The 27956-nt window shown below is 34.0% G+C and overlaps 1 protein-coding gene across 3 annotated transcripts; it reads left to right on the top strand.

Annotated features, from left to right (window-relative positions):
• Positions 1-25652, top strand: LOC128206480 (solute carrier family 12 member 8-like). 3 transcript variants are annotated; one of them, XM_052908921.1, is made up of 16 exons: positions 1-42; positions 6695-6840; positions 10573-10710; positions 11377-11549; positions 12079-12219; positions 13556-13747; positions 14423-14540; positions 14873-14986; positions 15862-16063; positions 16452-16539; positions 18547-18693; positions 19279-19759; positions 20061-20149; positions 21472-21589; positions 22324-22381; positions 22890-25652. In XM_052908921.1, the coding sequence occupies exons 3-16, from the start codon at positions 10668-10670 to the stop codon at positions 23062-23064; spliced, it is 2139 nt and encodes a 712-aa protein (XP_052764881.1). In that variant the 5' UTR covers positions 1-42; positions 6695-6840; positions 10573-10667; the 3' UTR covers positions 23065-25652. The 3 variants fall into 3 exon arrangements, with proteins under 3 accessions (XP_052764881.1, XP_052764882.1, XP_052764884.1); XM_052908922.1 differs by having other exon boundaries at positions 16-78; XM_052908924.1 differs by lacking the exon at positions 1-42 and adding an exon at positions 4362-4403.
• Positions 25653-27956: the final 2304 nt, after the last annotated feature.

Raw genomic sequence — 27956 nt, 5'->3', positions numbered from 1 at the left:
TGCGGAAGTAGAAGACGGCAACAACATCAACAACAATAAGGGGTAATATCACTTTTCCAGCGATAACGGGCATTTCTGGTAAAATATTCATGGCTTGGAAACTCTTTTGGTTAACATAGTTACAATTTTGCTAGACGTTATTCGCAACTAAAACTAAAATAAGTAGAATGTCCAATTTGTTGATAATATGTAAAAAGAAAAATGTTCCAACACCACTGACAGAATGACACCTGGAAGTAGAATTCTCAGGTGACATTATCTGACTAAGACCTCGAAGACTAGACTACATTGGTGTCTATAAAGGCTCCCACATTAACAGATTTTTGTAAATGTGTGTAAAGGATAAAAACTGAAACAGTGCCGGTTATTAAACGTCATAGTGTAGTGTGCCTCCGTTGGCCTAAAAAGGTTAATGGGGGGAGGTGTGTAGTGTGTGTGGGTTAGAACCAGCCGCCCGGTTAGCTCAGTTGGTTAGAGCACTAGTGTTCCGGTGGTCATGGGTTCGAGCCCCACACCAGGCGCACTTTTCCTCCCAGGTTTACTTTAGTAGTAAATAAATACTTCCTGTACTCACATATTCAGTAGTAGATACATGTACACTACCAACCATGTATTTTTTGCAGATTTTGCACAATGTTGCGATTTTTCTTTACCACGCCTGTTATCTTTTAAATCTTATCCTCACTACTGTATACCCTGCGATATAAGCATAATGTCCACCATGTCATTTCTATAATTTTCCCTGCGTTTCAATGCGTACAGTCAATGCTATAATACTAATGTGTTAATAAATGGTCAATTTACTGAAGGCTTTTACTTTGTTCCCATTCTATAAATATCATTCAACTCCGTTTTACTTGGTTTATACTGAAAACGTAGTTTGATCCCTGATGATTATGCTTTGTTACTGTGCATACAGTACACTCAACGAGTTAGACCCATTTTCCGTTTTCCTCCGCGGATTTTCGCTATCGCAGCCAATGCAACAAATGACAGAATACATTGATTAACACATTTCACCCGAAAAAGGCTAGGTTACTTATTACACATTTTCGGAAAATTAGGAGGTCAAACACGCATTCGAAGTTCTCAGCGCATGGTTTAAGCCTTCTTGTCTCATTTTCTGTGAAAAAAATCCCTAAAACATAATAGCTGTTTTAAACCACCAATAATAAAAAGAATATTCTATGTAGTGTATTGATGACAAGCATGCCGTCAGAGGTCATGGTTCAGAATCGTTTAAAATGTTGGCTGTTTTATGATGCAATTATACAATTCGTGGCATTTTAACAATGATTCAATGTTTACATTTAGTCAAGACAATATTCAATTGGCGTTTTCGGACACAAATACAAATTAAACAAGAATCTTGTACGATTAATAATGTACATATGCATAAAAAAAAAAAACTTCTCAACAAGAGTGATTTCTTGCTTATCTGATTAAACACGGAGTTCTGCCAAGGGGTCATAAAATCGGACAATTTTCAATGCTATCATTCATGTTAAACTCGGCGGTAAGCCGGCCACTAGAAGGAACTCGGGGGGGATTTTAGCAAGGGCAACAGTAAAACCTCGGAGGAAGTCCGCAATCATCGACTTTATCGATAGGAGTGAGGGAGGAAAGTGGGTCTAACTCGTTGAGTGTACTGTACATATTCTCAGGAATTTATCTTGACATGCATGATAGGATTTAAAAAAAAACATCAACATGAGGGTTCACCAAAATTAGGCTGCATGTCACACACAAGACCCAGGGTGTACCTCAAAGGTTAAGGTAAGATGTCAAAGATTGAAATGATCCTTGTCTGGGCTGTATCTAGACCCTGCATTATAGGATTTTCAAAATATTTGCCATGACGGTTCACCACGATGTGGTGGGGTGTTACGCACAAGATCAGGTCTGTACCTCAATGGTCAAGATAAGAGGTCAATGGTTGTTATGATCATGTTCCAAGCTGTAATCTTAATTTACCCTAAATGTATAGGTGTTTCAAAATACTTTCAATGAAGGTTTAACAAGATGAGGTGGCCCACTGTATCTGAACCTTGCATTATAGGATTTTCAAATAAATTTCCACAAAGGTTCAACATGATGAGGTAGCATGTCATGCACAAGACCCAGGTCTGGTCCCAGGCTGTATCTTAACCATGAAGTATAAGATTTTCAAAAACTTTCCATGGAGTTTCATCATGCTGAGGGTTAGTCTTTCAGGTACACGTATTGTTCAACACCATGTTATTCTGTGTCGCAATTTCATGGAAGAGCATTTTATTTGTGTCAATGGCTCTTTCAATGGGCTCAACATGTCGCCATTTGGCATCTTGTTTAATATAAATATGGTATAAATCATTTGATGCATATTTTCAGCATTTTCCTTCAATTTGACTTGAAATAATTTTGATTATGAAAAAAATTATTATTTGAAAGGGCCTCTTAATAATACGGTATTCTCCTGACGGATTGAACTGAATTTTTATTCATCAAAATTCCCCCCATTGTTCAAATGTCACCTTCAGATATGTGGTATTTTCTCTATGTAATAGGCTGTTACCTAAATTAAATCAAAAAAAAAATGGAAGCATAACTCAATGCAAATTATTAAATTGCTATTACACAATGTATTTGTTAATTTGTTAATTTATACTAATGTAAGCAGAGTCTCACATACTGTCGAACCCCATTGCCTCAAACTTGCTTAGCTCGAATTTCTCGTTGCCTAGAGCTGGATGTTAAGTACTGATTTCTTTATACTGAAGGTAAGCTTTTCTGCTTGGCTTGAATTTTCCAAGGGTCGGATGTAAATGGCACATTTTATGCAATTCTTGTAGTTTTATGTATAAATGTTATTGCACAGTGGTTCATTTTCAAATCTGCTGAAGCGCATCCCTTTGGCCTCGCATAATTCACAACAATTTATGCTAAGCGTTACGTAGCCCTAGTAAAAGTTCAAAAGTGTGCATCCTGGACATGGGCAGATCTAGAAATTGTTGTAAGAGGGGGCGTAACTTAGGTACCAAACATTTTGACATGCCTTTAGAACTGAAATAAATATGGTTTACTGTTGTGCGTGGGGGGGGGGACATGAAAAAATAACATGGACTATTTTTTGGGAGGTGAGGAAGGGCGCATGCAAGGTGCGTTCCTCACCCAAACACCCACCACAACCCCGAATCTGCAGGGAATGCAAATATAAATAGGAAAATGGTTCCTCAGGTAATACAATGAGTATAGGACTCTGGACGCACTGCAAAATGAATCACTTCCTTATTCCCCCAGTTTTCAAGATATTTTCGGAAGATGTTAGACACCATTTTCATGAAGTGTTATACAAGACCTTTTATTAAACATAACAATTATAATGTATGAAGTGTTAAAACACGTATATTTAATTTATTCAATCTTTGATATGGTAAGAGCAGGTCTGCACATTCTCAAAGTCTATAAAATTTCCAAAATATTAAATTGCTGAAATGAATCTCTGTGATCTCAATCATAAAAACATAGAATCTCCCTTAAAATGCAATGAGGCCATAAATGAAATGTTTCTCCTCCAATGACTCCAGCCCCACTCCATTAATTTTATTGCTAAAATTGTGATTTGTTTTATGTACTACAACTCTTCCACAGCCTTCTTATCTGAGGTGGTTTTTTTGCACGCTATAAAACATTCGCAACAAAGGTGTTTTTTCGGAAACCTAAATTATTTCTAAATTTAAATGATTGTTACTTAAACTGTTAATGTGCTTGGAGTGATAAATCCATCAGGGATGTTTTGTCCACCCTGTCAAAATGATATTGGAGGTTTTGTCCACCCAGTTAAAAATGATGTGGGAGGTTTTGCACACGGGATGTTTTGTTCTACATTCATCCAGATGATACCAGAATTACAATTTGTCTCTAGGTGTCAAATTTTAACATCATAAGTATCAGAAAATTAGCTTATTTATCCGTCAATACCTTAAAATATACTTCAAAAAAGCAGGAATAGGTCGCCTGGTGTAGTATTTAATATTTCACTTAACTAAATGTAAGGGTCATACATGATTGCGTTCTTTCACTTTCTTGGGCAGTTATTAATAACAAGTAATCCGATCAGCTACATCGTTCTTAGATCCAACTAATACCAAATGGAATACCAGCCCTGGTTGTTTGAGGGGAGCAGAGAATATTCTGGCAGTATTGGTAAAATGTATGGATAGTCTCCCTTGATCTGCAATCAATACATTTCCAGTATGAGGTAAACCAGAGTGCTCTTATCATTAGGGCTGTAGTCTATTGATTTCCATTCACATCTTCTTCTGTGACATTTTTCTGTTGGCCAGAAAGCATACATTTGGATATATTATACATGTGATTAAGCCTGACCTTGACTTTCACCATATTGGATTATCATACATCGGGTATTTACTTTTTATATTCTTATCATTGGAAAATTTAATGATATCAAGGCTTCTTTAAACTGTTATTATTAACTGTAATTATCAAACAGTTAATGATTACATCTGTAGATTTTGCTTGTTCATATTTACCAACACGTAATCTAGATGGCCAGTAACAGAGTAAGAATTCATTTTAAAAATCGTAAAATCTGATGATGTTTTTCAAATGATGTATTATGTTTTGTTTTTAAAAAAAATAAGATTTTTTGCAACACTTTGTATTTGTATTTGTTTTATATTTGATTTCGTATGGTTGTCAGTATGAAACAGCAGAATATATCCCACCATATGTTACAGACCATGTCATACAATTAGTGCATTTGGTAAATTAGAAGTCAATTACAGTCTTGTGCAGGGTATAATACCAGTGGATATTAATATTGCATTCATTAATAAATGCCATTTATAGGGCTGATTGTTGTTAGGCCAAAAAAACTAAATAATGTGGTTTGGGTTACATCTTATCTAAATCTGGCATGGTGGGTAGGCTTTTTGTTAGAATGCTATTGTCATCATTGGGGAAAAGGCGCATTCAAGTAATCTACAGTATAAAGCTTCTTAAAGATGCACTCTTACACAGTAATAAGGTTTACAACAATTGATACAATTGTTTTAATTTACCACCAAGGATGAATAAATATTTAAAACAATGGTTCTTATGAAGGCTACCGTACACGTTTAATTTGGTAGAAAGGTGCCGAAAACAGTATTTCTACCTTATGATACCTGATACTTATTGATCACCGTTAATCTTTGGGACCCTCCAGTCATTGATAGTTTGTGCGTTTTCAGCTATTAAATACACTGTTACAATATTGTTATTTGTAAGAAGTTAAAGATATAATATCACTCAAAATTTATGTTTGTTTTGCATATGTATGTGTATTGATTATAAATACAGATGTCACTTTAAACTTTGTATTAAAATACAGAAACATTTTTTTTTTAACCAACAGACTATTAAAACTGTGGGGTCGGCGCCTATTTCGTAGGTAATTACCGGTAACCAGAATCAGATATTTTTTTAGACCTTTAATGAGATAATGGAACAGTTATAAATTAGTTAACGTAAGGTGTATTTTACTTTGTAACTATCAATTCTCTTCGGTGAAAGGGTTTTAGCTAAAGATTTATGAATGGGTTCTGCACTCGCTTTCCTGTTTTTGATAGCACTCGTCTGCCCTCATGGAGACTAGCCTGGGCAACCTACTGCCTTCAAAGAATGCTTAAGACTGTCAAAAACTTTTTTTGTTGTGACTTGAACTTTTAATATGATTATAAATACATAAAAACTTTACATATTCAGTGGTCGAACTTAACACAAGCCCGCAAGCCCTACACTGGTCAAATGTCTTCCAGGCTTGCTCAAATTCTGAATTTTATATTGCAGGGCTAAAATTAAATGTTAAAAAATTTGATGCCAAGCATTCAAAAGTCTTATTTCAATGATTGCATATTTGGCAGTTAAAACTTCATTTATCACTTTAATTAAATGCAATCCTTAACATTTTCTGTCGAATTTGAAATATTCAAGCTTGGTACAAAGTGCCCTTAGTTCTCCCTTATCACTCTGCCCCTCTTCTGCAGCACCCTGTCCCTCTTCTGCAGCATCTCAGTGTGTGTATACCACGTGATAAATTGTGTCACGAATGCTTCTTTGCAAGGCAATATTTTATATATATATATTATGTAATAAAACGAAGGCAGGACTCTTTAAGCGGCATAGAATGAACAAAAATAAAAGTTATTTATGTATTTGAAAAAAATGTTGCCTTCAGCTTTAGACGAAGCATTTATGACCTAATTTATCGTTGATATACCGGTAGTTATCATATACATGTACACACACACTGTCCCTTTCAAAACCTTGCTAAAATCCTTCAGTTAAAAAATCTACAATTAGAAAATTGGTACCATTTCTATATATGACTATAATTATTGAAGACAATGCCCAGAAGGGTTACCGGTAAATTATTTACAATCAGTTGCATTACAATCAGTTGTAATCATTATTTATAATCAATTGTAATCATTAATAGTGAATAATTTAAAATTATACATAATAAATTTTGGTATTCCATCAGTGGAAGAAGTGAAAACAAGCCTGCTGTTCGACTTGGTTTAAATGCATAATCCAGGCAGGCTCAAATTCTCAATGGCTTAATTTTTCATTTCTGTTTTCTAAACACTTATAAATGTAAGAAATCTGACTTGTTCATCCAATGGTTAAACTTCCTTTTATTTGATTTCAGATCAGCATTCCATGGAGCAGCATATTGGAATGGAATCATGAGTTGACAGCCATACAATACTACACTAACAGACTTGTAAAGCCACATGTGACGAGGTGTCAATAATGATATAGGAACACACGGCTCCGACCACAGCTGCCACACTGGTTTGTCATATACTCATAGATGTATATCTCTCTTTTACACTTGTGACAGTTTATTGTGCAAGTCAACAGATTTACACTTTCATAGGCAAACCAGGATATATGTTTCACATATGTCTTTGTTAGCATCTCAGGATATTTGGACCAGGTATGTCGATTATTGGGCAAAAATTAATTTTTGGCATTATTGCAGTTTATTCTTAAGCACAAGCAACCATTTGTATAAAACTGGTTAAGTCTGTGTTTTGGTTCAAGTTCAGGCTAGAATATTCATTGATTGGTCAATATTTAGACATTAACAACTGTTGACCAATCAAATGTGCAAACTAGCCAAAAGATAATTAGTGGATGAATTATCCAGTTTCATACAATTGGCTGCAGTATATTTTTTGTTCCAAACCGTTCAAATTAAGCCATAAATACTGTGATAGGACACATGTAATGGAAGATCATTTCTAAGTAGTTGATTATCGGAATTAGTTCATGAAATAAGTGATTCATGAAAAGTATGTATGTTTATTTATCAAATCATTGGAAAAGAGTCATTTATGAATCTACAAAACCCTTTGAAAGAGGTCATTTATGGTGATTCCTTGACCAAGTTTATCTAAAAAAACAATTGGAAACAGACTGTTAACATATCTTTAAAAACGCTTGGAAAGGTATTACTTCTGTTGATACCTTGACCCATTTTATCTTTAAAACCCTGGCTTTAAAAAAGATCATTTATGATGATTTTTTTACCTAGATTATCTATAATACCCTTGGAAAGAGATCATTTATGATGATATTTTGACCTAGATTAACTATAAATGTAAAACCCTTGGAAAGAGATCATTTATGAGGATATTTTGACCTAGATTATCCATAAATGTAAAACCCTTGGAATTAGATCATTTAAATGATATTTTGGCATAGATTAACTGTAATACTCATTTGTGATGATATTTTGATCAAGTTTATCTATAACACTCTTGGAAAGAGATCATTTATGATGATATTTTGACATAGATTATCTATAATACTCATTTATGATGATATTTTGACATAGTTTATCTATAATACCCTTGGAAAGAGATCATTCATGATGATATTTTGACCTAATATCTATAATAGCCTTGAAAAAAGATCATTTATGATATTTTGACCTAGATATCTATAATACCCTTGGAAAGAGATCATTTATGATGATATTTTGACATAGATTATCTATAATACTCATTTATGATGATATTTTGACATAGTTTATCCATAATACCCTTGGAAAGAGACCATTTATGATGATATTTTGACCTTGATTATCTATAAATGTAAAACCCTTGGAAAAAGATCATTTATGATGATATTTTGACCTTGATTATCAATAAATGTAAAACCCTTGGAAATAAATCAATTTTGATGATATTTTGACCTAGTTTATCTATCATACACTTGGAAAGAGATCATTTATGATGATATTTTTACTTAGATTATCTTTAATACCCTTGGAAAGAGATCAGTTAGGATGATACTTTGACCTAGATTATCTATAACCCTTGGAAAGAGATCAGTTAGGATGATACTTTGACCTAGATTATCTATAATGCCTTTGGAAAGAGATCATTTATGATGATATTTTGACATAGATTATCTATAATACTCATTTATGATGATATTTTGACATAGTTTATCCATAGTACCCTTGGAAAGAGATCATTTATGATGATATTTTGACCTTGATTATCTATAAATGTAAAACCCTTGAAAAGAGATCATTTATGATGATATTTGACCTTGATTATCTATAAATGTAAAACCCTTGGAAATAAATCAATTTTGATGATATTTTGACCTAGTTTATCTATCATACACTTGGAAAGAGATCATTTATGATGATATTTTTACTTAGATTATCTTTAATACCCTTGGAAAGAGATCAGTTAGGATGATACTTTGACCTAGATTATCTATAATGCCCTTGGAAAGAGATCAGTTATGATGATATTTTTACTTAGATTATCTTTAATACCCTTGGAAAGAGATCAGTTATGATGATACTTTGACCTAGATTATCTATAATGCCCTTGGAAAGAGATCATTTATGCTGATATATTTACCTAGATTATCTATACTACCCTTTGAAAGAGATCAGTAATGATGATACTTTGACCTAGATTATCTATAATGCCCTTGGTAAGAGATCATTTGTGATGATTCTTTGACCTAGTTTATCTATAAAATCATTGGAATGAGGAGTGCTTGACACAGCTAGTCTACAAAACCCTTTGAAGGAGATTATGTATGTATATATATAATCCTTGAAAGAGATCATTTATGAGGAGTCCTTGACCCAGCTTATCTACAAATCCCTTGGAATGTGTTTTTTTGTCATAAAACATGTAAATATACAAATAGCTTCAACAAAAACAATCAAACACTGTGTTACAGATTGTAAGTGGATAATATACTTTGTAAGCTTCCTTTAAACAGCATAGTGATACCTTATATATAATATTTTTTTATGTTTAATGAAATGATTCAGAAAACGTAAAGAAATATTCTTACTTTTTAAATGAGAAATATTAGGTCATTATATAAATGGTACATAAGATTTATCTGTGTGCATCTTCAGGGAACATTTATGAATCTATACAACCTTTGGATAAAGATATTTTATGATGAGTGCTTGGCCCAGCTTATCTTTAAAACCCTTGGAAATCCATGATAATACCTTGACCTTACCAAGGTTCTCCATGACTGTAGATTGTAACTTTCATTTGGTGAAATAACTACAATTTAGAAAATGTCCCTGTGTGCCATGTTATGGTAATGATAAGTCATAATCTACATGTTTGGTTATATCATCAAAGGCATATTATTATAATTATCTAATTGTAACAATCGGTTAAGGTACAGACATTGGAATAAATGAGTACCATTTTCTAATATCTCTGCCTTAACTAATTGTACATAATAACAGTAAGCAGTAAGCACTGGTATTGTAAATTGTAACAATTCCCTTTCAGCGCATATTATTGGGTGATCTTCTGGTACTTGGGTCATGGTGATAATTACATATATGCATGACTCGGCTATTGATTATGCTTTAAAGAGACTTGCTCACAGATTTAATGATGGCAGCAATTTGTTTAGATGTTTTTGCTTTTTGAGTTATTTTGTTTACTTACATGAGCAGACAGCAAAAGGGAGAGACTTGTTTGAACATTTTTTTTATTCTATCAATCACTTTTCAAAAGCATTACTAATACTTTTTGGAAAAAATAGCGATTCCTATGGCAAGTTAGTTTTGCAACAAGTTTAAATACTAATATAAGAGCTCGTAGTTTAAAACTTTATTTATTTTACAACGATAGTGAAAAACGTTATATTAACTTATACTAAGTCACTCTGGTTGGCACAATGTTGTGCGAGAGTGTTGTCTTTTTGCTGTGTGGGAAACCAGAAAAATCCCACTTGTCCGGCTTGGCAACCACCAACCAAACTCACATGTGCCCAGACCTCTTATTTGAACTGTTTATGACGTTTTATACTTTTTTCGATGTCAGACCTTTTATAATGATGAGATCAAGTCCCTTTAAAGATTAATTTATTAAAGCCTTAGATTTAGTTGTTTGATAGCAATGGTAAAATACTTGTTAAAAATGTTTGTTATTCAGAAGCACAACTTACTTTTTTAATTAGCAATGAGCTCCTTAAAGTTGAACTCTATTTACATTATAATATCATTGTTTTCAGATGACGGGAAATTTCTACATTACTGGAAGAGACTCAGAGTTACAAGGGAAATAGTTTACGTTTGTGGAAGCCAACCTATATATCAGGAAAAGTGAATGATGTCTGACACCGAGAACACAAGTTTAATGGCTCAACCAGGTATGTTCTTATGAGAAAAGGTTAGGCTGATTGTTTAAGTAAGGTCCAGTGTATAAGAAATGAAATTATCATTGCACAGCAAAATGTGTTTATTTGAAACTTGGCCTCGTTATTGAATAAGATAAGATTCTAGAAATATGAGTATGTATATTGTCTTTGAAATGAGTCCTGAGCCCACATACCTAACCCTTATTGCTATTTAGCAAAAGAAGCTGCCTCTCAATGACTGGGACAAGTTTGGGTTGAACATGTGAATTGTATGCTAGACCCTTATATAAATTTATTCCTTAACGTTAATAGGCACAGATCGCAAGGGTGGGGCTGTTTGACTTGGTTTGGTTGGGTTGTGTCAGGAAACCAATAAAGGCTTTGTGTAATACAGGGATGTGATTTGTCCACGGATCAAATGGCCCCAGAGACCCCCCCCAAAAAAAACAAAAAAAAACACTTTCAGTTGTTTAAGTTAATATTCCAGTTTGCTTCAAATTTAAAGTCAGGAGAGCCCTCAAAAGAGCTTCTTAAAAGCAATTTTTTCTTCTACAGCAGTGTGCTTTTGACCCCAAGAGCGCCCCATTAACCCATGGCCAAAAATGTTTCAGCCCTCCAGCTGCCAGGTCTATCACATCCCTGTAATATTCAACAACCATATACGTTATAATGATTCAGGTTCAGAGCCCAATGGCCGCAAAAAGCCACCACCCCCAGACTGGGGCAAGTTTGGATTGAGCCAGGAACCACTTAAGTCTACTAACAGCAGTGGGAATGTGGAGACTGGGGGAGAGGTTGGGTACCAGCACACAGACACAGACAACAAAAATGAACTATTCCAGGAGGATCAGGTACAACAATACAGGGGGTGGGGAGGGAGGGGGGGAGGTTCTTGATAGTGAAGTCAGCTTGAATAAGCTTGTTTGGCTTAAAAACTTTCAAGAAGTTGGGGCCAGTTTGGATGTTCTTTCGGGATGCCATAAGACCATTGCCTGTGTGGTGATGGATCGGACAATCTCTTGGGCTTGATATCATTAGATAACTCACCACACCTGTTTGACCATAGGCTAACCTTTGACATTTGTTTGTTTTGCATTGTTAAGACCTAGGGTTTATCTTCTTTTCTATGAATACTTAAGTTGAGACTTAAAAAAAAAAAGCAACTTAACTTTTTGGGGTACATTTAAATCAAGTCGGGTGTTTAAAATGAATCCAGTGTGTGAGATACATTGGAAGGTGGCAATACAGTTCAATGTAAAAAAACATTTTATAAAAGGCTTTAAGGTACTTATAGCCTAACATTGTTCAGTTTTACAGATTCTAAATTTAAACCATTTTTGCCAATGCATGCTATCTTACCATGACTGTCATGTTTAATAGAACCTGACCCAGAAGATGTGGTGGAAGTCGAATTTCTTCATCAGTGTACCCGTGCTGTTTGGTACATGGGACGGGGTGTTTACATCATGTATGATCAACCTACTGGGCGTGGTCATTTTTCTCCGTATGGGCTGGATTGTGGTATGTTGTGATCGTCTTATCTTGTCTACTTAAAGTGACACTCTTAAAATGAATACATACACATGTATATCAAACATAACTTTTGACTGATAAACCTTTAACTACTTACTAAATAATGCATTTATGGAAAAAATAATATCTGATAACAAGATAGTAACCATGTATGTAAAAGCTGAAATGCAAAAAAATTAAATGATTGGTGAGTGCTTAAAGATTTACTGTGATCTACTATCGTCTCCTATGGTAGAAATACCATGTTTTATGCACATTTCTTTCTAATTAAACTTGGTACTCATCATAAGAACAATTGTTCATTTATCCTTTTTGGTATGTTCAAACAAATGTTAATTATTTGTGGTAAATCTTATTTTGGAGTAAGAGTGCATCTTAAAGGCATAAGATGGGCTATTAGGGTCACCCTCAGCATGTGATGTGTCACTGTTTCCAGGATTATATGTTCAAGACCCAATATTTCAAATATTCTCCAGTCAAATCTCACCTCATAATTACCATGTAACATCAAAAGATGTTAAAGATATATAGTATAACATGTTTTTACACTTTTTAAAGCGCATTTTCCCCATAGAAAATGTTGATTAAAAACTTAAAAACAGTCTAGATTAAGAACAAAACAAAATTGTTAGTACAACTCAGGTTTTTAGGTTTATCAACATATTTTATATGAGAATAGCAAAACTTTTTTAAAAAAGATTAAAAACATACAAGTCTTTGAATCAAACTAAGATTTCATGTGGTAAAAGAGTTGAAATTGAAATAAAGATTTGAGATAAAGTTTTTGTGACATTGGGGTCAGGACTTATTCATAAATCAGGATTAAGAGCTTTCACTTTCATACTATTGTACAGTTTGTTAAGTTTGTTTTGCTGGACTATTGCATTAGAAATAGCAAGAAGTACCTTGAAATGGATGTAAATGGCTATGAAATTAATTTCAACATGGGTAGAAGCCCCTCTGCCCTGCTTTGGGCCTTAATGCTTCATGTGGTTAGCGCACTCGCTTCTCACCAAGGCAACCCGGGTTCGATTCCTGGCCTGGGCGCATGTGAGGTTGGTTAGTGGTCACCAAGCCGGACAAGTAGGTTTTCTCCGGGTACTCCAGTTCCCCCCACAACACAAGATGACACTCTCGCGCAACATTGTGCCAACGAGAGTGACTTAGTATAAGCTATCATAGCTTCCTTCACAATCGTTGTAAAATATATAATGTTTAAAGTAATGCCTCATACTAAAACTGCATTGTCAGGATTGGGATTTTGTTCTGTTATCATTGCCTGACAAAGTGTGATCCACTGTACATGTAAATGTTTCCCCTCCAGGGTAATGCAGGGATCAGTTTGACCATCCTGACCATCCTCCTGGCCGTGTTTGTGGTGTTGATAGTCGCATTGAGTGGTATCGGAGTGTGTGAGCGGTGTAAGGTGGAGAGTGGGGGCGTGTACTTCCTCGTGTCTCACGTGTTGGGGGCCAGGATTGGGGGCAGTATCGGCATCATCTATTGCTTCGCTCAGGTAATTAGTCTCCCCTGATGTAAGGTGGATTTGTGGCGCCTATCCATGTAATCAATTAGGGCAGGTAGTGAATTCATCTTTGACCTCACCTTTAATCATCAAGTTTGGTTTTTGAATATTTTTTTCACTTCAGAGAACTTTTTACGCAAGATAGTGAATTTATCATGGCCCTTAATTAGTTCATTTATCTTTGATCTTATATGCATGTAGTTCATCAAGAACATTTGTTATGTAAGTGAATTTATTACGAACATAAGTTAATGAACTGATCAAAATAACAAGTTTGCTCTTAGATCAGAAACCTAAGTTAGTGAATTGATCAGAAATAAATTGGTGACTTGATCAAATCTAAGTTAGTGAATTGATCAGAAATAAATTAGTGACTTGATCAAGAACGTAAATTAGTGACTTGATCAAGAACTTAAGATGATGAATTGACCAGAAATAAAATTTAGTGAATTGATTAAAAAAATAAGTTAGTGAAGCAATATAGATGGGTAAATTGATCTATAACATAAGTGAATTGATAACAAAACCTAAGTTATTGAATTGAACAATTACATCATTTGGGAAATTATCATTAACATCCTAAGGAACTTATAATTGACCACAGTTAGGGAATTTATCATGGAACTCATAAAATAAAAGCTGTTTACTATTGAATGTTATTTGCAGGCTGTGGCTTGTTCACTGTCAGTGATGGGTTTTGGAGAGTCAATAAATGAGCTGACAGGCTTGAATAACCTCTGGTTGGCCAAGGGAGTCGCATTCCTGCTAGTTATTCTTCTAGTTGGTGGGTACTCTAATGTTAGATTATTACATGTTGTTTATTTTGACTTGTCAAAATCAGATCACTTATAAACTAACATGTATGTTCACAGTCATACATGACAGTTTACCAGGGAATCATATGACAGGTTACCATTGGTATCTTATAATCTGTTTCTTGTTTGGGTCAAGAACATAAGTTTCAAGTCTCCATGATAAGAGATATGAAGAAAGTGGAAAACTAGGGAATTGATCCCCATACATTTTGAATAGAATCACCTGTACATTTAGACTATAAAACAGAACTTTGATTTCCAAATTTGTCCAAGCTTACTTATTATTATCAATTCTTTTCAGGTATCAATGTGGCAGGAGTTAAGTGGGTGATTCGTCTGCAACTACTGCTGCTGTTTGTGCTGTTCCTATCTGTCATGGACCTGTTTGTGGGGTCCTTTGTTCACACAGACTATGGTAGGAGTAGGCATAGTTTGATACTTCTGTGCAAAAAATTCCTTCAAAGATGTAGAAATAATGAATAATTGGTAGTGGATGAAATTTCACACAATTATTGCATACATGCCATATTTCTGAGAGGCTTCTAAGGGGATTTTGGTCTGAATCCCTGAGGATTTTGATATTACACCAGGGGATTTTTACCCGATGAAAATTTGCACAATATCTGCATTTAAAATATAAGAATAAATACAGAAATATTCTCAAATTACAATAATTTTTGGACTTAGTCATCATGGTCCTTCATGGAATTTCACACTCATAATATTATTGATGCTTTCCACTCTCAACCTTAAGCAAGTTTTAAAAAAAATTAGATTCCAGGGGATATGGATCCCCTAGGGGGGACCAGGGGATGGGTCGAAATTCCAGGGGATCCCCCCCCCCCCCCCGCCGCCGGGTGATATGGCATGTAATATTGCATAACATGTGTTATTTCGGTCAGTAATGAGGGTTTGTCATCGAGAGAAAAAAACAGGCATTTTCAGTAGAAAACGTGCCATTCAGTAAATACATGTGCCGTTAACAACCGCCTTTTTGTTTTACATATGCGCTACTAAGGCCCGCATAAAAACAATGGATGCTGAGAAACCTGAGTTTGCAATTTCTATTCCAAACTCCTCCCGACTGATATTATTTTTGCCGAATTCAATTCAAAACATATGGACATGATTCCATTACGTAGTATGCAATGAACAAAGAAGTTTTCAACATTCCTTTACCCTGATGAAAATCAAAGCTGATAAATACATAAGCAATCCCTAAGTTATGTTTTTGAAGTTATGTGATTATATAAATGTCCATAGAGTTAATATAACTGTTTGTCCCTACAGATAATGGTGTGACCGGGTACAGTGAATTCAACTTGAGGAACAATTCTGGTCCGCTGTATATGCCTGGGGAGACGTTTTTCTCCATTTTCGGGCTGTTTTTCTCCACGGTAACGGGGATCCTGGCGGGAATCAACATGAGCGGGGACTTGAGAGAGCCATTCCATAATATACCACGGGGAACGCTGGCATCTCTTGGTGTCTCGTATGTAGGAATTTATCATTGAATGATTTATAATTACCAAAAGTATTATTTATTAGTGTACAAGGGCTGTTTTAAGCGCAATTTATAATAAAGCTTAATATTGTTTGCTTTGCTGAGTATTGAAAAAGCCAACTTTATATAAACATATATATGCAAAAAGATTTGCACCAAAAGTGCACTTAATTGACATGGCCTATGTATTTCAGACAAACATGAGCAGAAAATTTGTTGAAATCAAAATCCATATGTACATAAATTTATCCTCTTATTGTTGTAACAGTTACTACACATCAAAGTTTATTTGAAGTCACTCCAACATATAATAAAGTTTCCAAATGTGCGTCCATTCCTTGATCTTCATGTTATACAGCCCATTTTGTGTTTTCAGGCTGTTCCTGTACATATCATTCACTCTAGTCATTGGATCTACATGTACAAGATCAGCCCTACAGAATGACTATATGATCTCTGAAAAGGTAATTAAATACTCTGAGGTATACTTCTATGCATTAAGAATTTGGTAAACACTAAATATCCAATGTTTTAAGCAAGTTTTATCACGTGTAGTAGTATTATTACATTCTTGGTGCCCAAGTTGTTATCTGAAAAGGTATTTAAATTGTCATAGGTAGTATATATACTTAATCTTTTTTATACAAACTATGTATTGAAGGGACTGGACACCAGATGATAAATTGCAAGACAAAATAAGAATATTGTCTAAGAATATTGTCTAAAACTTATATAGAATTGATATTGTTGTGTACAAGGCATTGAATCTTACTTACATGTATCTTTCTTTTTGCGTGTCTTTCCAGTTTAAAACTTTCTTAATGATAACAAAGATTAAATGTGCAGTATTGCAAAAAATTTAGCAGTTAAGTGTATCCATTAAACCCCCAGAGTAAAGTAACATAAAAAATAGTTAATATAATTTTATTAAAGAAGAGAAACTGTTCAAAACTGTAATGAAATAGATATTAATGGGGCGATTGCTCAGAACCTCGTTAAAGCTAACAGCATGATTAATGATAATGTTGTTAAATTTCATTCAAGTTTTTGATGATGTGCTCATATAACCAAATACGAGACAACTGGTGCTCATATAACCAAATACTAGACAACTGGTGCTCATATAACCAAATACGAGACAACTGGTGCTCATATAACCAAATACGAGACAACTGGTGCTCATATAACCAAATACGAGACAACTGGTGCTCATATAACCAAATACGAGACAACTGGTGCTCATATAACCAAATACGAGGCAACTGGTGCTCATATAACCAAATACGAGGCAACTGGTGCTCATATAACCAAATACGAGACAACTGGTGCTCATATAACCAAATACGAGACAACTGGTGCTCATATAACCAAATACGAGACAACTGGTGCTCATATAACCAAATACGAGACAACTGGTGCTCATATAACCAAATACGAGACAACTGGTGCTCATATAACCAAATACGAGACAACTGGTGCTCATATAACCAAATACGAGACAACTGGTGCTCATATAACCAAATACGAGACAATTGGCGCTCATATAACCAAATACGAGACAACTGGCGCTCATATAACCAAATACGAGACAACTGGCGCTCATATAACCAAATACGAGACAACTGGCGCTCATATAACCAAATACGAGACAACTGGCGCTCATATAACCAAATACGAGACAACTGGCGCTCATATAACCAAATACGAGACAACTGGCGCTCATATAACCAAATACGAGACAACTGGTGCTCAAATATTTAGCATAAACAGGCATATATAAGCAGTTGTCTGAAGCATATCAATAAGAATTTCAGTGAAGTAAGAATTTGATTGTTAACAACAATGAAGTTAACAACATTGTTATCTCTATATACATCATATAATGGTCTGAACAATAGGCACATAATTTAAGGTATTCCAATGAAATTTTGTTTGTTCATTTGTTAAAGATGCACTCTTACTCCAAACTAAGATTAACCAAAATTAATACAATTGTTTAAATTTACTGAAAAGGATGAAAAAATATCTAAAACAATGGTTCTGATAAAGAACACCGTGTTAAATTTGGGGTGCAGGAAACACGTTTTTTTCCTTATGGGACAATAGTTTATCACTTTAGATCTTTTAGGACCCACCAGTCATTCAATATTTGTGTGTTTTCAGATATTAAATACAATGTAACAATCTCGTTATCAGTAATTTATTTTGCTGTCATCTGTGATCTTGCATACGCTTTATATACTTCTATTAGAAACAAACCTTTGTCATATCTGTTAGGTTAAGGTTAGTGAGCTCCACCTATGATACAGCCAGCAACTACAAAGGACAAGCACCTTGAGGGATGGAACTAAACAAGTTTGAAATGACATTCAACAAAGATTCAGATGGAATCTTTTTGCTGTAATCCCTGATGTCATCCATTCATCTGCTTGCTTTGCTCCTATTAAAAACCTTTGTCAATTCGGTTATAGGTGTCAGCAGTTGGTATCTTATGGCTGGCGGGCCTTTACATCTCTTCTGTATCAGCGTGTATGGGCAGTCTTTATGGACCACCACGGGTGCTACAGACCATAGCGAACGAGAATGTTATACCCATCATTAGAGTGCTGGGTCACGGAGTAGGTCATTTGTCATACATGTAGATTAAGATTGAATTTGCTTAAGATTTGCTTCCTTTCATTAGCATTCAGTGTGTTTATACAATGTGATAACTTGCTTCATTAATGCTACATTAGAAGGCAATATTTTGCCTTGAAAAATACTTATAACAAAGATAACTTTACTATTTCTTCAGTACATTAAATGAAACATTAAAAATGGTGAAGGAAAATGATGTAACCTTTGTTTTAAGTCTTTATTTGAAGCAAAAAGTTGCCTTTTTGACAAAGCATTTATGACATAATTTTTCACGTGGTATCTAAACACTGACATTTGTCTAAATACAGTAAATATTTCTTTGATTATTTATTTATTTTTCACCTACTGAAAATTTATCCTACATTCTTTTTTCCTAATAGCTAAGGCCAGTAAATTTACATATTTAAACCACTTATGATTACGGGTATGTCTAGTTTTGAGAAGCAAAAGATTATCCCTGATGTTGACAGGAAATTTTGTTAAAACAATTATTTTAATGAATGTATATAGCCGCTATGTGCTATTCATATAGTACCTATTTAAATTTTTTGTGTTTCTATTTTCAGCGAGGCCCAAACAAGGTGCCAATCTATTCCCTGGTCGTCATAACTCTGGTAGTTCTATTGTTTATCCTGGTTGGAGACGTAAACTCCCTCGCCCCGATTGTTACCACAGCATTCATGATTACATACGCCGCCGTGAACTATGCTTACTTTGCACTAGCCATGAGTTATGATCGGCGACAAGAGCGAGAATTACGCTATGACGCAACCAAAGGAACGGACATTAATAAATCACACTTAGGATATGGTGCAACAGACAAAGTGACAGCTACTTATAAAGACTCATTTCAGTCGATGAGGACAGATTTAGATAAGTTGTTTCCTGAAAGGTTGACCCACCACGGGCCCCAGGGGAGGAGCGACACTAAGGGGGCAGGCACCCCAACAGAAGAGGCGGATTTTGACGCGACAAAGAGGGCCAAGTCCCTGGATAACGTTTCCGATGTCAGTGATGCTTCACAGGTGCTACTAGGGAAAGAGGATGGTAATTTCTCCCTTTGATGAAACAACAAATTTTGTTTGTCTAAAGCTGAAATTTATTAAATGACATAAAAGTATTTGTATGAGTATGTAGTGAGGCTTCACACAGTGTTGTATCCATGGCAGGGATGATTTCTTAAAAAGCTGTTATAACTAGTGTGATAAAACATTGCTTGGGAAAGTGGTCATGTTAGCATGATTCAGATCAGCTGATATCTGTCTTAGCAATCCCAATTGAATACATTGTGGGAATTAATGAATAAACTACATATACACTCTACTAAACACCATCATTATTATTTCAGATCCGCGCCACCCACCAAACATGGAGATTACCAAACAGCCTCGCTCCTGGTATTCCTTCCTGTGTAATAGATGGCTGTCTCTTTTTGGGGTAAGATTGCTAGTTATAAGAAATTGAATACATTTCATAAATGTGACAGCTGATATTTTTATGTCATTTTTAGTTCATCTGTACATGTTGGTCATATCTTTAAAAACCATCAAAGATGTTGAAATTAAAAGATATATGGAATTTGATACATACGTTCACTACCACAGTAGGCACATGTGTGGCAAGTTGCATGACTCTGGCATATGAAATGTTAAGATATGGCAATGCACCTTGACATTAAAAACAAACCCAGACAAAAATCGGCATCTGCTGGCAGTACCCTTGTTAATGTGTTAACATGATTATAGGAAGTAGGAGTTGTTGGGCTTCACTAAATTCATATTCATGTTAAAAATGCATGTTGATGTTAAAACATTCATTTGCACACTTGTTTAATAGTGCCAGCATTATAGGGTTTCTCATTGTCTGACTTTTTCACCTGGGCCTTTTCTTTTCTTAACTTAAGTTGATTTCTTATTTTTTTTACAGCAAAACTAAAAGTAATAATATAAATGTTTTTAAAGCTGCACTCTCACAGATATACCATTTTTACAACTTTTTTTTACTTTTTGTCTTGGGAAGAGCAATTTTTTGCATAAATATCAGCAAACCAATGATATAAGGTTGCTGACAAAAAATCAGATCGTAGATTTTCATATTTCCGTTTGAAAATTAATGTTTTATGGCTTAAACCGTTACTAACAGTTTAAGAATATGCTTAAAACAACAATATTTGAACTTAGATATAAAAATCTGTGATCTATTTTTTTGTCAGCAGTCTTATATAAATGGTTTCCATAGATTTTCGCAAAAATTGGCTCATTCCAAGACAAAATATAAAAAAGTCAAAACGTTCAATCTGTGAGAGTGCAGATTAAATTAAAAGCATGTATATTGAATAAAATCAATGTCTGTTAAGTATTTCAGATTTTTTTAGATTAGTTATCAAATAAGCAGTGATATACGTTAACTTAGGAAAATTACTTAAGAAAGGAAATAACTTAAGATGTTTTGAATACTGGCCCAGCTTTCATGTACATAAATGTGTCAATGATTGAAACAAGCATTCACAAGCTAGAAGGTAAAATCTTTGTGAAATTGTTTATATGCTAGCAAAAAAGTAACTTGATGAAATGCATTTTAGAATTTAAAAAATAACTCGCGAAAACAAGTTCAATGGTTGTAAGTCGTGTCCATGTATATCGGACACAGCATTGGTCTATTATGGTTTCTGTTATTAACAAAATAATTCACGAATTCACCCTAACATTGAAAATTTAAAATAAAAATTTGCTGTCAATGATTTATTTATTTTATTTCAGACGGTTGTCTGTGTTGTGATTATGTTTGGCACACAGTGGGCTTATTCCCTGGTGGAGGTCATCGTGGCCTTCATTGTCTACATCTATATAGGGCAGGCCAACCCTGGTTACTTCCCTGGTATGAATCCTTTATTATATAAGAGTATGATGTAAAAACAGACTTCTTGTGATTTTCTAAGAAGCCTTCTTACAGTCCAAATTATTATTTACACAATAATTATTGCGTCTAAGAAATGCATGTGCTCTCCAGCATTTTAGGCAGTTATTCATTTTGTTGCGCATCCCGAATTCTATACTCATTGTTCTTCTGGGGACACATTATTCCTAAATATATTCATCCTGGGGATGCACTGCATTAACTATTAAGTGCATAAAGTAATGGATGGGACTCTCAGAGCTATAATCAGGGCCAATGGTTGTGAAATATGAGCGTCTGGAAAGATGCACTGAAACAGATTTTAAAGCTGCACTGAAACAGATTGACCGTTTGGACATTTTTTAATATCTTTTTTTGTCTCAGAATCAGCTGACTTTAATTTGAACATACCGTATAAGATCACTCACAATAGTACAAATCTCGATTGTACGATAAAACGGCTGAAAGCTTTAATTTTCTAAAAGTGTTAGTTATGCTTTTAACCATAAAAAAATCAATTTTCGACCATAAATATGATAAAAGACATTTACGCGAAAATTGGCTCATCCCAAGACAAAATTAAAAAACAAGTTTTAACTCTCTGTGAGAGTGCAGCTTTAAAATGGATCAGTTCTTATCTTAGCAGTTTTGATCACTTTTACTGAGAAGTTTAGAAACAAATTTCTATGTTTGAGTTGACTTGTTTTATCTTTCAGGTATAGCCGAGTTTAATTTTTATGCCTGGATAAAAGGGGGCTTACGGAGATGCATAAGGTCAGCCTTTTTAAATATATCATTGTACAAGTAACAAACTTGTCTTCTGTGACTGCTTAATTTACTAGGAAAAAAAAAATACTGACTGCCATTACTACGAAAACTAATGAGTTGATTATGTGCAATTCATAGTAAAGCATTTAATTTTTTTAATGTCAATTAATTATAAACAGGAAAGTATATTCAGATATTTGCTTGTAATATCAGTAAATTGTTTGTTTCACTTTTATGATTATGCCTATTAATCTTATGAAATTCCCAATCACTATCTAATGTGGGTGTATGAACAGTCTAAACCCCTTGGGTTGATATACCAGGGACTGACCAAAATACTTTGAGCCTCACGAAAATTGGCCCATGCAGTAATGTATATAAAGAGTACAAGAAAATTGGTCCTTGCGATCCAGTTCGAGCCAATGAGGAAATCGAGCCAAGCAATAATGAGCCAACGGGTTTGGACTGTACAAATAAAAAACTACCATGGTTACATGTTTGTTTCCAATTTCAGTGGGAAGGGCAGCCAAGAGGAGATAATTGTTGCCCCAACCACACCTGCAGTTACCACCCTTGCAGCCCAGCTTACTGAGGATAATGAGGACTTTGCCTCCAGGGGGCGCTACCACCAGTCTGAAGTCGTACACGGAGAAAACTTTGACGACTATGACAATGATAGCGAAAACTAGGACTTTATTTTTTAAAACTTAACCAAATATCAGTAAGGGGGATGCACGGGTTTGCAAATTACCAATCTGACGTCAACACGGAGAAAACTTTGACAATGATAGCACAAACTCGGACTTAAGTTTACTTATACTTTAAATATCTTTAAGGAGGACGCTATCACCAATCCTTCATCAACAAAAAACTGATGAATAAGATGATGAAAGCAAAAACTTGGACTTTCTTTGACTTATACTTAACCTAATATTTGTACACGGGAAGTGATCAACAATACGACTTCAACACCAAGAAAAGTGATGAATAACATGATGAAAGCGGAAACTAGGTTTTCACTATACTTAGTCCTAACGAAACGTTCCTGTTTCAGCTAAAAGGAGGAATAGAGGTCAACAAATTTTCAGATACATTTTTGGAGGATAGAAATTGAGGCACAAGGGCTTACTATGTATGTGTTTAGTGAAGACCACGGGATAACACTTTGACATTACAATGGTGATGATAGTGTAAATGTAGGATTTCAGTTTTGTTCGAAATTTAAGCCAATTTTGAGGGATAAGAGTATGTATGAATTGATATCAATCATAGGATTTGAGTCTAAGTGAACAGGACTTTTGAGAAATATTAAGTAAATATGTAGACCACGATACATGCAGTGAAAAATAAGTAATTGAATTTGTAAAACAAGTATTATTATTAACGTTAGATGTAAGTGTTTGAAGAAACTTAAATCTTTATTTCAGTATTTTGTGTTTCTTAGTGAACTTGTGAAAAGGATTTCAGTAACTTAAAGATCTATAGCTTTTAATTATAGTATGTGAATGTGAGACTAAATATTTATGAATACATGTAGTAGTTTTTAGAAATAATGGATTTATTGGAAAAATACTGTTTATAATTGCAAGAATGTTAAGACATTGTACTTTTTTGCAGTGTGCATCAATTTTAAGTGTTTTCTGTACAAATATGGGGGGGAAAAAATCAACAATGATAAAGATATGTTTTAAGCACATTTAATTTAAAAAAAAAAAGGAAATCTGCCGCAAATAATTTCCTTATGGCTTAAAATATTCAATAACTGTTTTTATTTACAATAACTGATTTAGAGATGCACTCTTACATCCTAAATAAGATGTAACAAAATTAAATATGAGTGTCACTTGAATATTAACATATTTATCTTAAAAGTGATGGGACAGAGCTGTTAAACAATCAGGTTGATGATTTAGATGTGTTCATATAACTTCAGGTTTTCATGGTTATGTTACCCTTTCAGAGAGTGATCATTTTCTTTGGACCAAATATTTGTTAGAATATCCATTTTAGGCCAAATCGAGTAGATTTATCATTGCTAACAAACAAAAAACACCCAATTCACCCGAATGAGGTGACTTTTTATGTTACAATGTTTTTTTAAATAAATTACCCTATTTGGATTAGTCCAAAAAATTTGCGTGATGTAAAAATGGCATTAGAGATATACCATGTGACTATCAGCACTTCCAAGTGTGTTCATCTTTCCAGTGAGATACATTGGATGTCTTCTGCGTAAAGTTAGATGTACAGTCGAACCCTGTAGGCTCGAACACCCGGGTACCGGCAAAAATAATTCGAGCATCAGAAAGTTTTGAGCCAAGCAGGATTGTTAACCTTCAGTATAAAGAAATAGGTGCTCTAAATCAAGTTCAAGCCAACGAGGAATTTGAGCCAAGAGAGTTCAAGCCAACGAGGAATTTGAGCCAAGAGAGTTCAAGCCAACGAGGAATTTGAGCCAAGAGAGTTCAAGCCAACGAGGAATTTGAGCCAAGAGAGTTCAAGCCAATGAGGAATTTGAGCCAAGAGAGTTCAAGCCAATGAGGAATTTGAGCCAAGAGAGTTCAAGCCAACGAGGAATTTGAGCCAAGAGAGTTCAAGCCAACGAGGAATTTGAGCCAAGAGAGTTCAAGCCAACGAGGAATTTGAGCCAAGAGAGTTCAAGCCAACGAGGAATTTGAGCCAAGAGAGTTCAAGCCAATGGGTTTCAACTGTATGTTCCAGAAGGGTAATCAGGCTCCCGGATTTGATAATAAACGGAATTGTTTTTTTGCATATTTTAAAAATTCAGAGGACTGCTTTTGCTCTAAATCATTATTATTGATCTTGCTTTCTAGGAGAACTGGTATTATTTATACCGTAATATAAATGTGTACAGTAAAAAATGACATATATATAGTAGGTCCCCATTGCCAAAATACCCAGTAGAATTTCATTTTTTATTTGCAGCTTTAGTGATGTTACTTATGTATAGTTTTTTTGAAGTACAGAAGAATGAATGCTGCTAGTTTAATGAATTTCTTCAACCTTTGTTTTACTTTGTTCTAAAATATAGATACAGAAAGATACCAAATGTGGAATACATCAGAATCTTTGAAATTTGAAACCAAGTTTTTTTTATTGATTCTAGAATTCTATAGTCTGACAATTATTGTGGTGTTTAATTGTCACGATGTTAAAATGGATATTAAAGATCGCCCTTGATAATTACTGACTCTGTTTAGCAAACATATATTGAATCGGCATGCATTTTTTTGTCTAAGGATATCAATTAATAGTAAATCACTCCATTGGATTAACAGTAATGAATATATATATATATATATATATATATATATATATATATATATATATATATATATATTTAGGATGGTTTGGCTTCATTTCAATTACTGACATGTATTGGATCACAATCTGAGAAGTGGTAGTACTTAAATACGGAAAATGCCCACCGAGACAAATTATTGAGATGTTAAAAGTGTTAATGAATTTATTTGTATATGTACAATATACAGGCTCGTTGTATTAATGTGCATGAATGTTCAAAACTTAAGTTGATTTCTTAAAATTGTCATTGTCAAATTAAAAGAAATGTGTAAGTGTTTTTAACATAAAGTATGGGGGTTTATTTCATACAACTAAAGAGATGAAAAATAAGGAAAGTGACATAAGTTAGAAAATGACTTAAGAAATTTTTATGAATACTGCCCTAGTACTGTTAACTTGCTAAGTGCATATATACAAGCTGGTTGGTCAGCTTAATTGGCTACTGTCTGTTTTGTATATGCCAAACAGATTTTTTTTTTAGCTATACCAAAAACATTCCAGGTTAACTACAGAGTGGTTGAGAAAACTACATGTATGTAATTGATCCTTACGATTTGAAAATTGTTAACCTAGTATATGTTTTGTCCATCTTATTTGCTTATGAACATGTTATGACAATAAATATGAATCTCGTGTTGAATATCCAGGTGATTTTACCATGTTAGCGATAAAGTGTAAGTTATTTGTTTTTATTGGGCTGATTGGTCAGAATTTTATTAATGTTTTTGTGATGAACAGTATCATTGTTAGTTTTTAAAGGTGGCATAATTTTTGATATGCTTCTGAATTTAAATAATTAAAAAGTACAGCTGAAACACTTTTGGTATCTATCAATCACAAATGTGTCTTTGAAAGTTCCAGAGTGGTTAAGACTTGAAAATAATAACATTTACATTAACTAGAATGTTTACTTTTAACAAAGTTTTGAGGAATTGGCCTTTACTTGTTTTAAATGTTGAGGACTAAATATATTTCTCAATGATCTGAAAAACTGATTTATGTTCATGATGTTTATGAATGGTATTGCAATATGAAATCCATAACTTTTTGTTTTAACTTAAAACATTTATATCAGTTTGTGTATTGATAGTACTAATATACCAGTATGTTGTCTGATTTATCTTAAGGGTTAGTGCAATAACTTGTTTATCTTACACAATACTTCCAGGCTGTTCACACCACATTGTAATCAGTTATAACTATCATTTAACCTTGTCTGTTTTATCTTAGAATCATAAAAAATTAAATGTGTTTACCTTTAACTAGAACTCAAAAAAACATTCAGGATATATGCATTAAACTAGTTCATAAATGACCTCTGCCCTTATGCATATGTCGGTTCCAATTTGACAATCGATAATCCGTTCCACATAAGTAACCTATTATCAATAGTTCAATCGGTTTTTGACAATACCTTAATTGTAGTTTTATTCTTGTACAATAACTTGTAATCCTTAACTTTACTAATGTTATGGGCATGTTTGAAGTTATTTAGTGTTGTTGTTGCTTTCGGCCATACTGTTTTATGTTTACGTCCGAATGTATTAATGAACTCAAAGGAGAATATTGGCAGAAACTAACCAAACACAAATAACGAGAGGAAAGTAGAAAAACAATTGCCGGTTGAATCGATGATCGATTTTGACAAAATACAATCGATTGTCGCTTTTTTTTTTTTTTGCCCAACCAATCAACTTTCTATTATAATCGATCATTTGAACATCACAAGGTCTATAACTCTGGCTTTGATAATTGTCAAGATACCCCTGCCTGTTTGACTCGCTGAGAAAAAAAACAGACCAGCATCTGCCTCCCATAACGCTTAGCTTGTTCTTTATGTTGAATCTCGTCAAGTTTATTTTTACAAATCTCATAAAGTTTATTTGCATTTCATATGGCTTTATCTTATTCATATTTCTATAAAACTAGAAACTTGTCATACTTTGTTCTGGCCAACATTGTAAATGTTATATGTTGTAAATGTAGGACATTGAATTACTTTAAGTTTTAGGGTAAAATCTAAAAACATGTAAAGATTGAATTAAGCATTAGAATTTAGCCTGCTCATTAGTCTATATTTTATTAATGTCATCTTGACAACAAAACAAAGAATAAAAAATCGTAAATGTATTATTTTCAGTCACATATAATGACAATTATTCAACGTTTCAATAGGGAATGAAGGAAACTTTAGACAAAAAGAACTGTCATTTTGGAAATAGATAATATTACGCCTTCATTTATCTTTTAAATGGAC

Source organism: Mya arenaria, chromosome 10 (assembly GCF_026914265.1).
Source record: "Mya arenaria isolate MELC-2E11 chromosome 10, ASM2691426v1".
NCBI lineage: Eukaryota > Metazoa > Mollusca > Bivalvia > Myida > Myidae > Mya > Mya arenaria.
Note: the sequence above shows the minus strand (reverse complement) of the source record. Positions and strands in the feature narration are given on the sequence as shown.

Coding starts and splice junctions, on each gene's coding strand:
- LOC128206480 (XM_052908921.1), top strand. CDS start 10,668: ATGATGTCTGACACCGAGAACACAAGTTTAATGGCTCAACCAG. Junction 11,550..12,078: donor AACTATTCCAGGAGGATCAG/GTACAACAATAC, acceptor CATGTTTAATAG/AACCTGACCCAGAAGATGTG. Junction 22,382..22,889: donor GGCTTACGGAGATGCATAAG/GTCAGCCTTTTT, acceptor TTCCAATTTCAG/TGGGAAGGGCAGCCAAGAGG.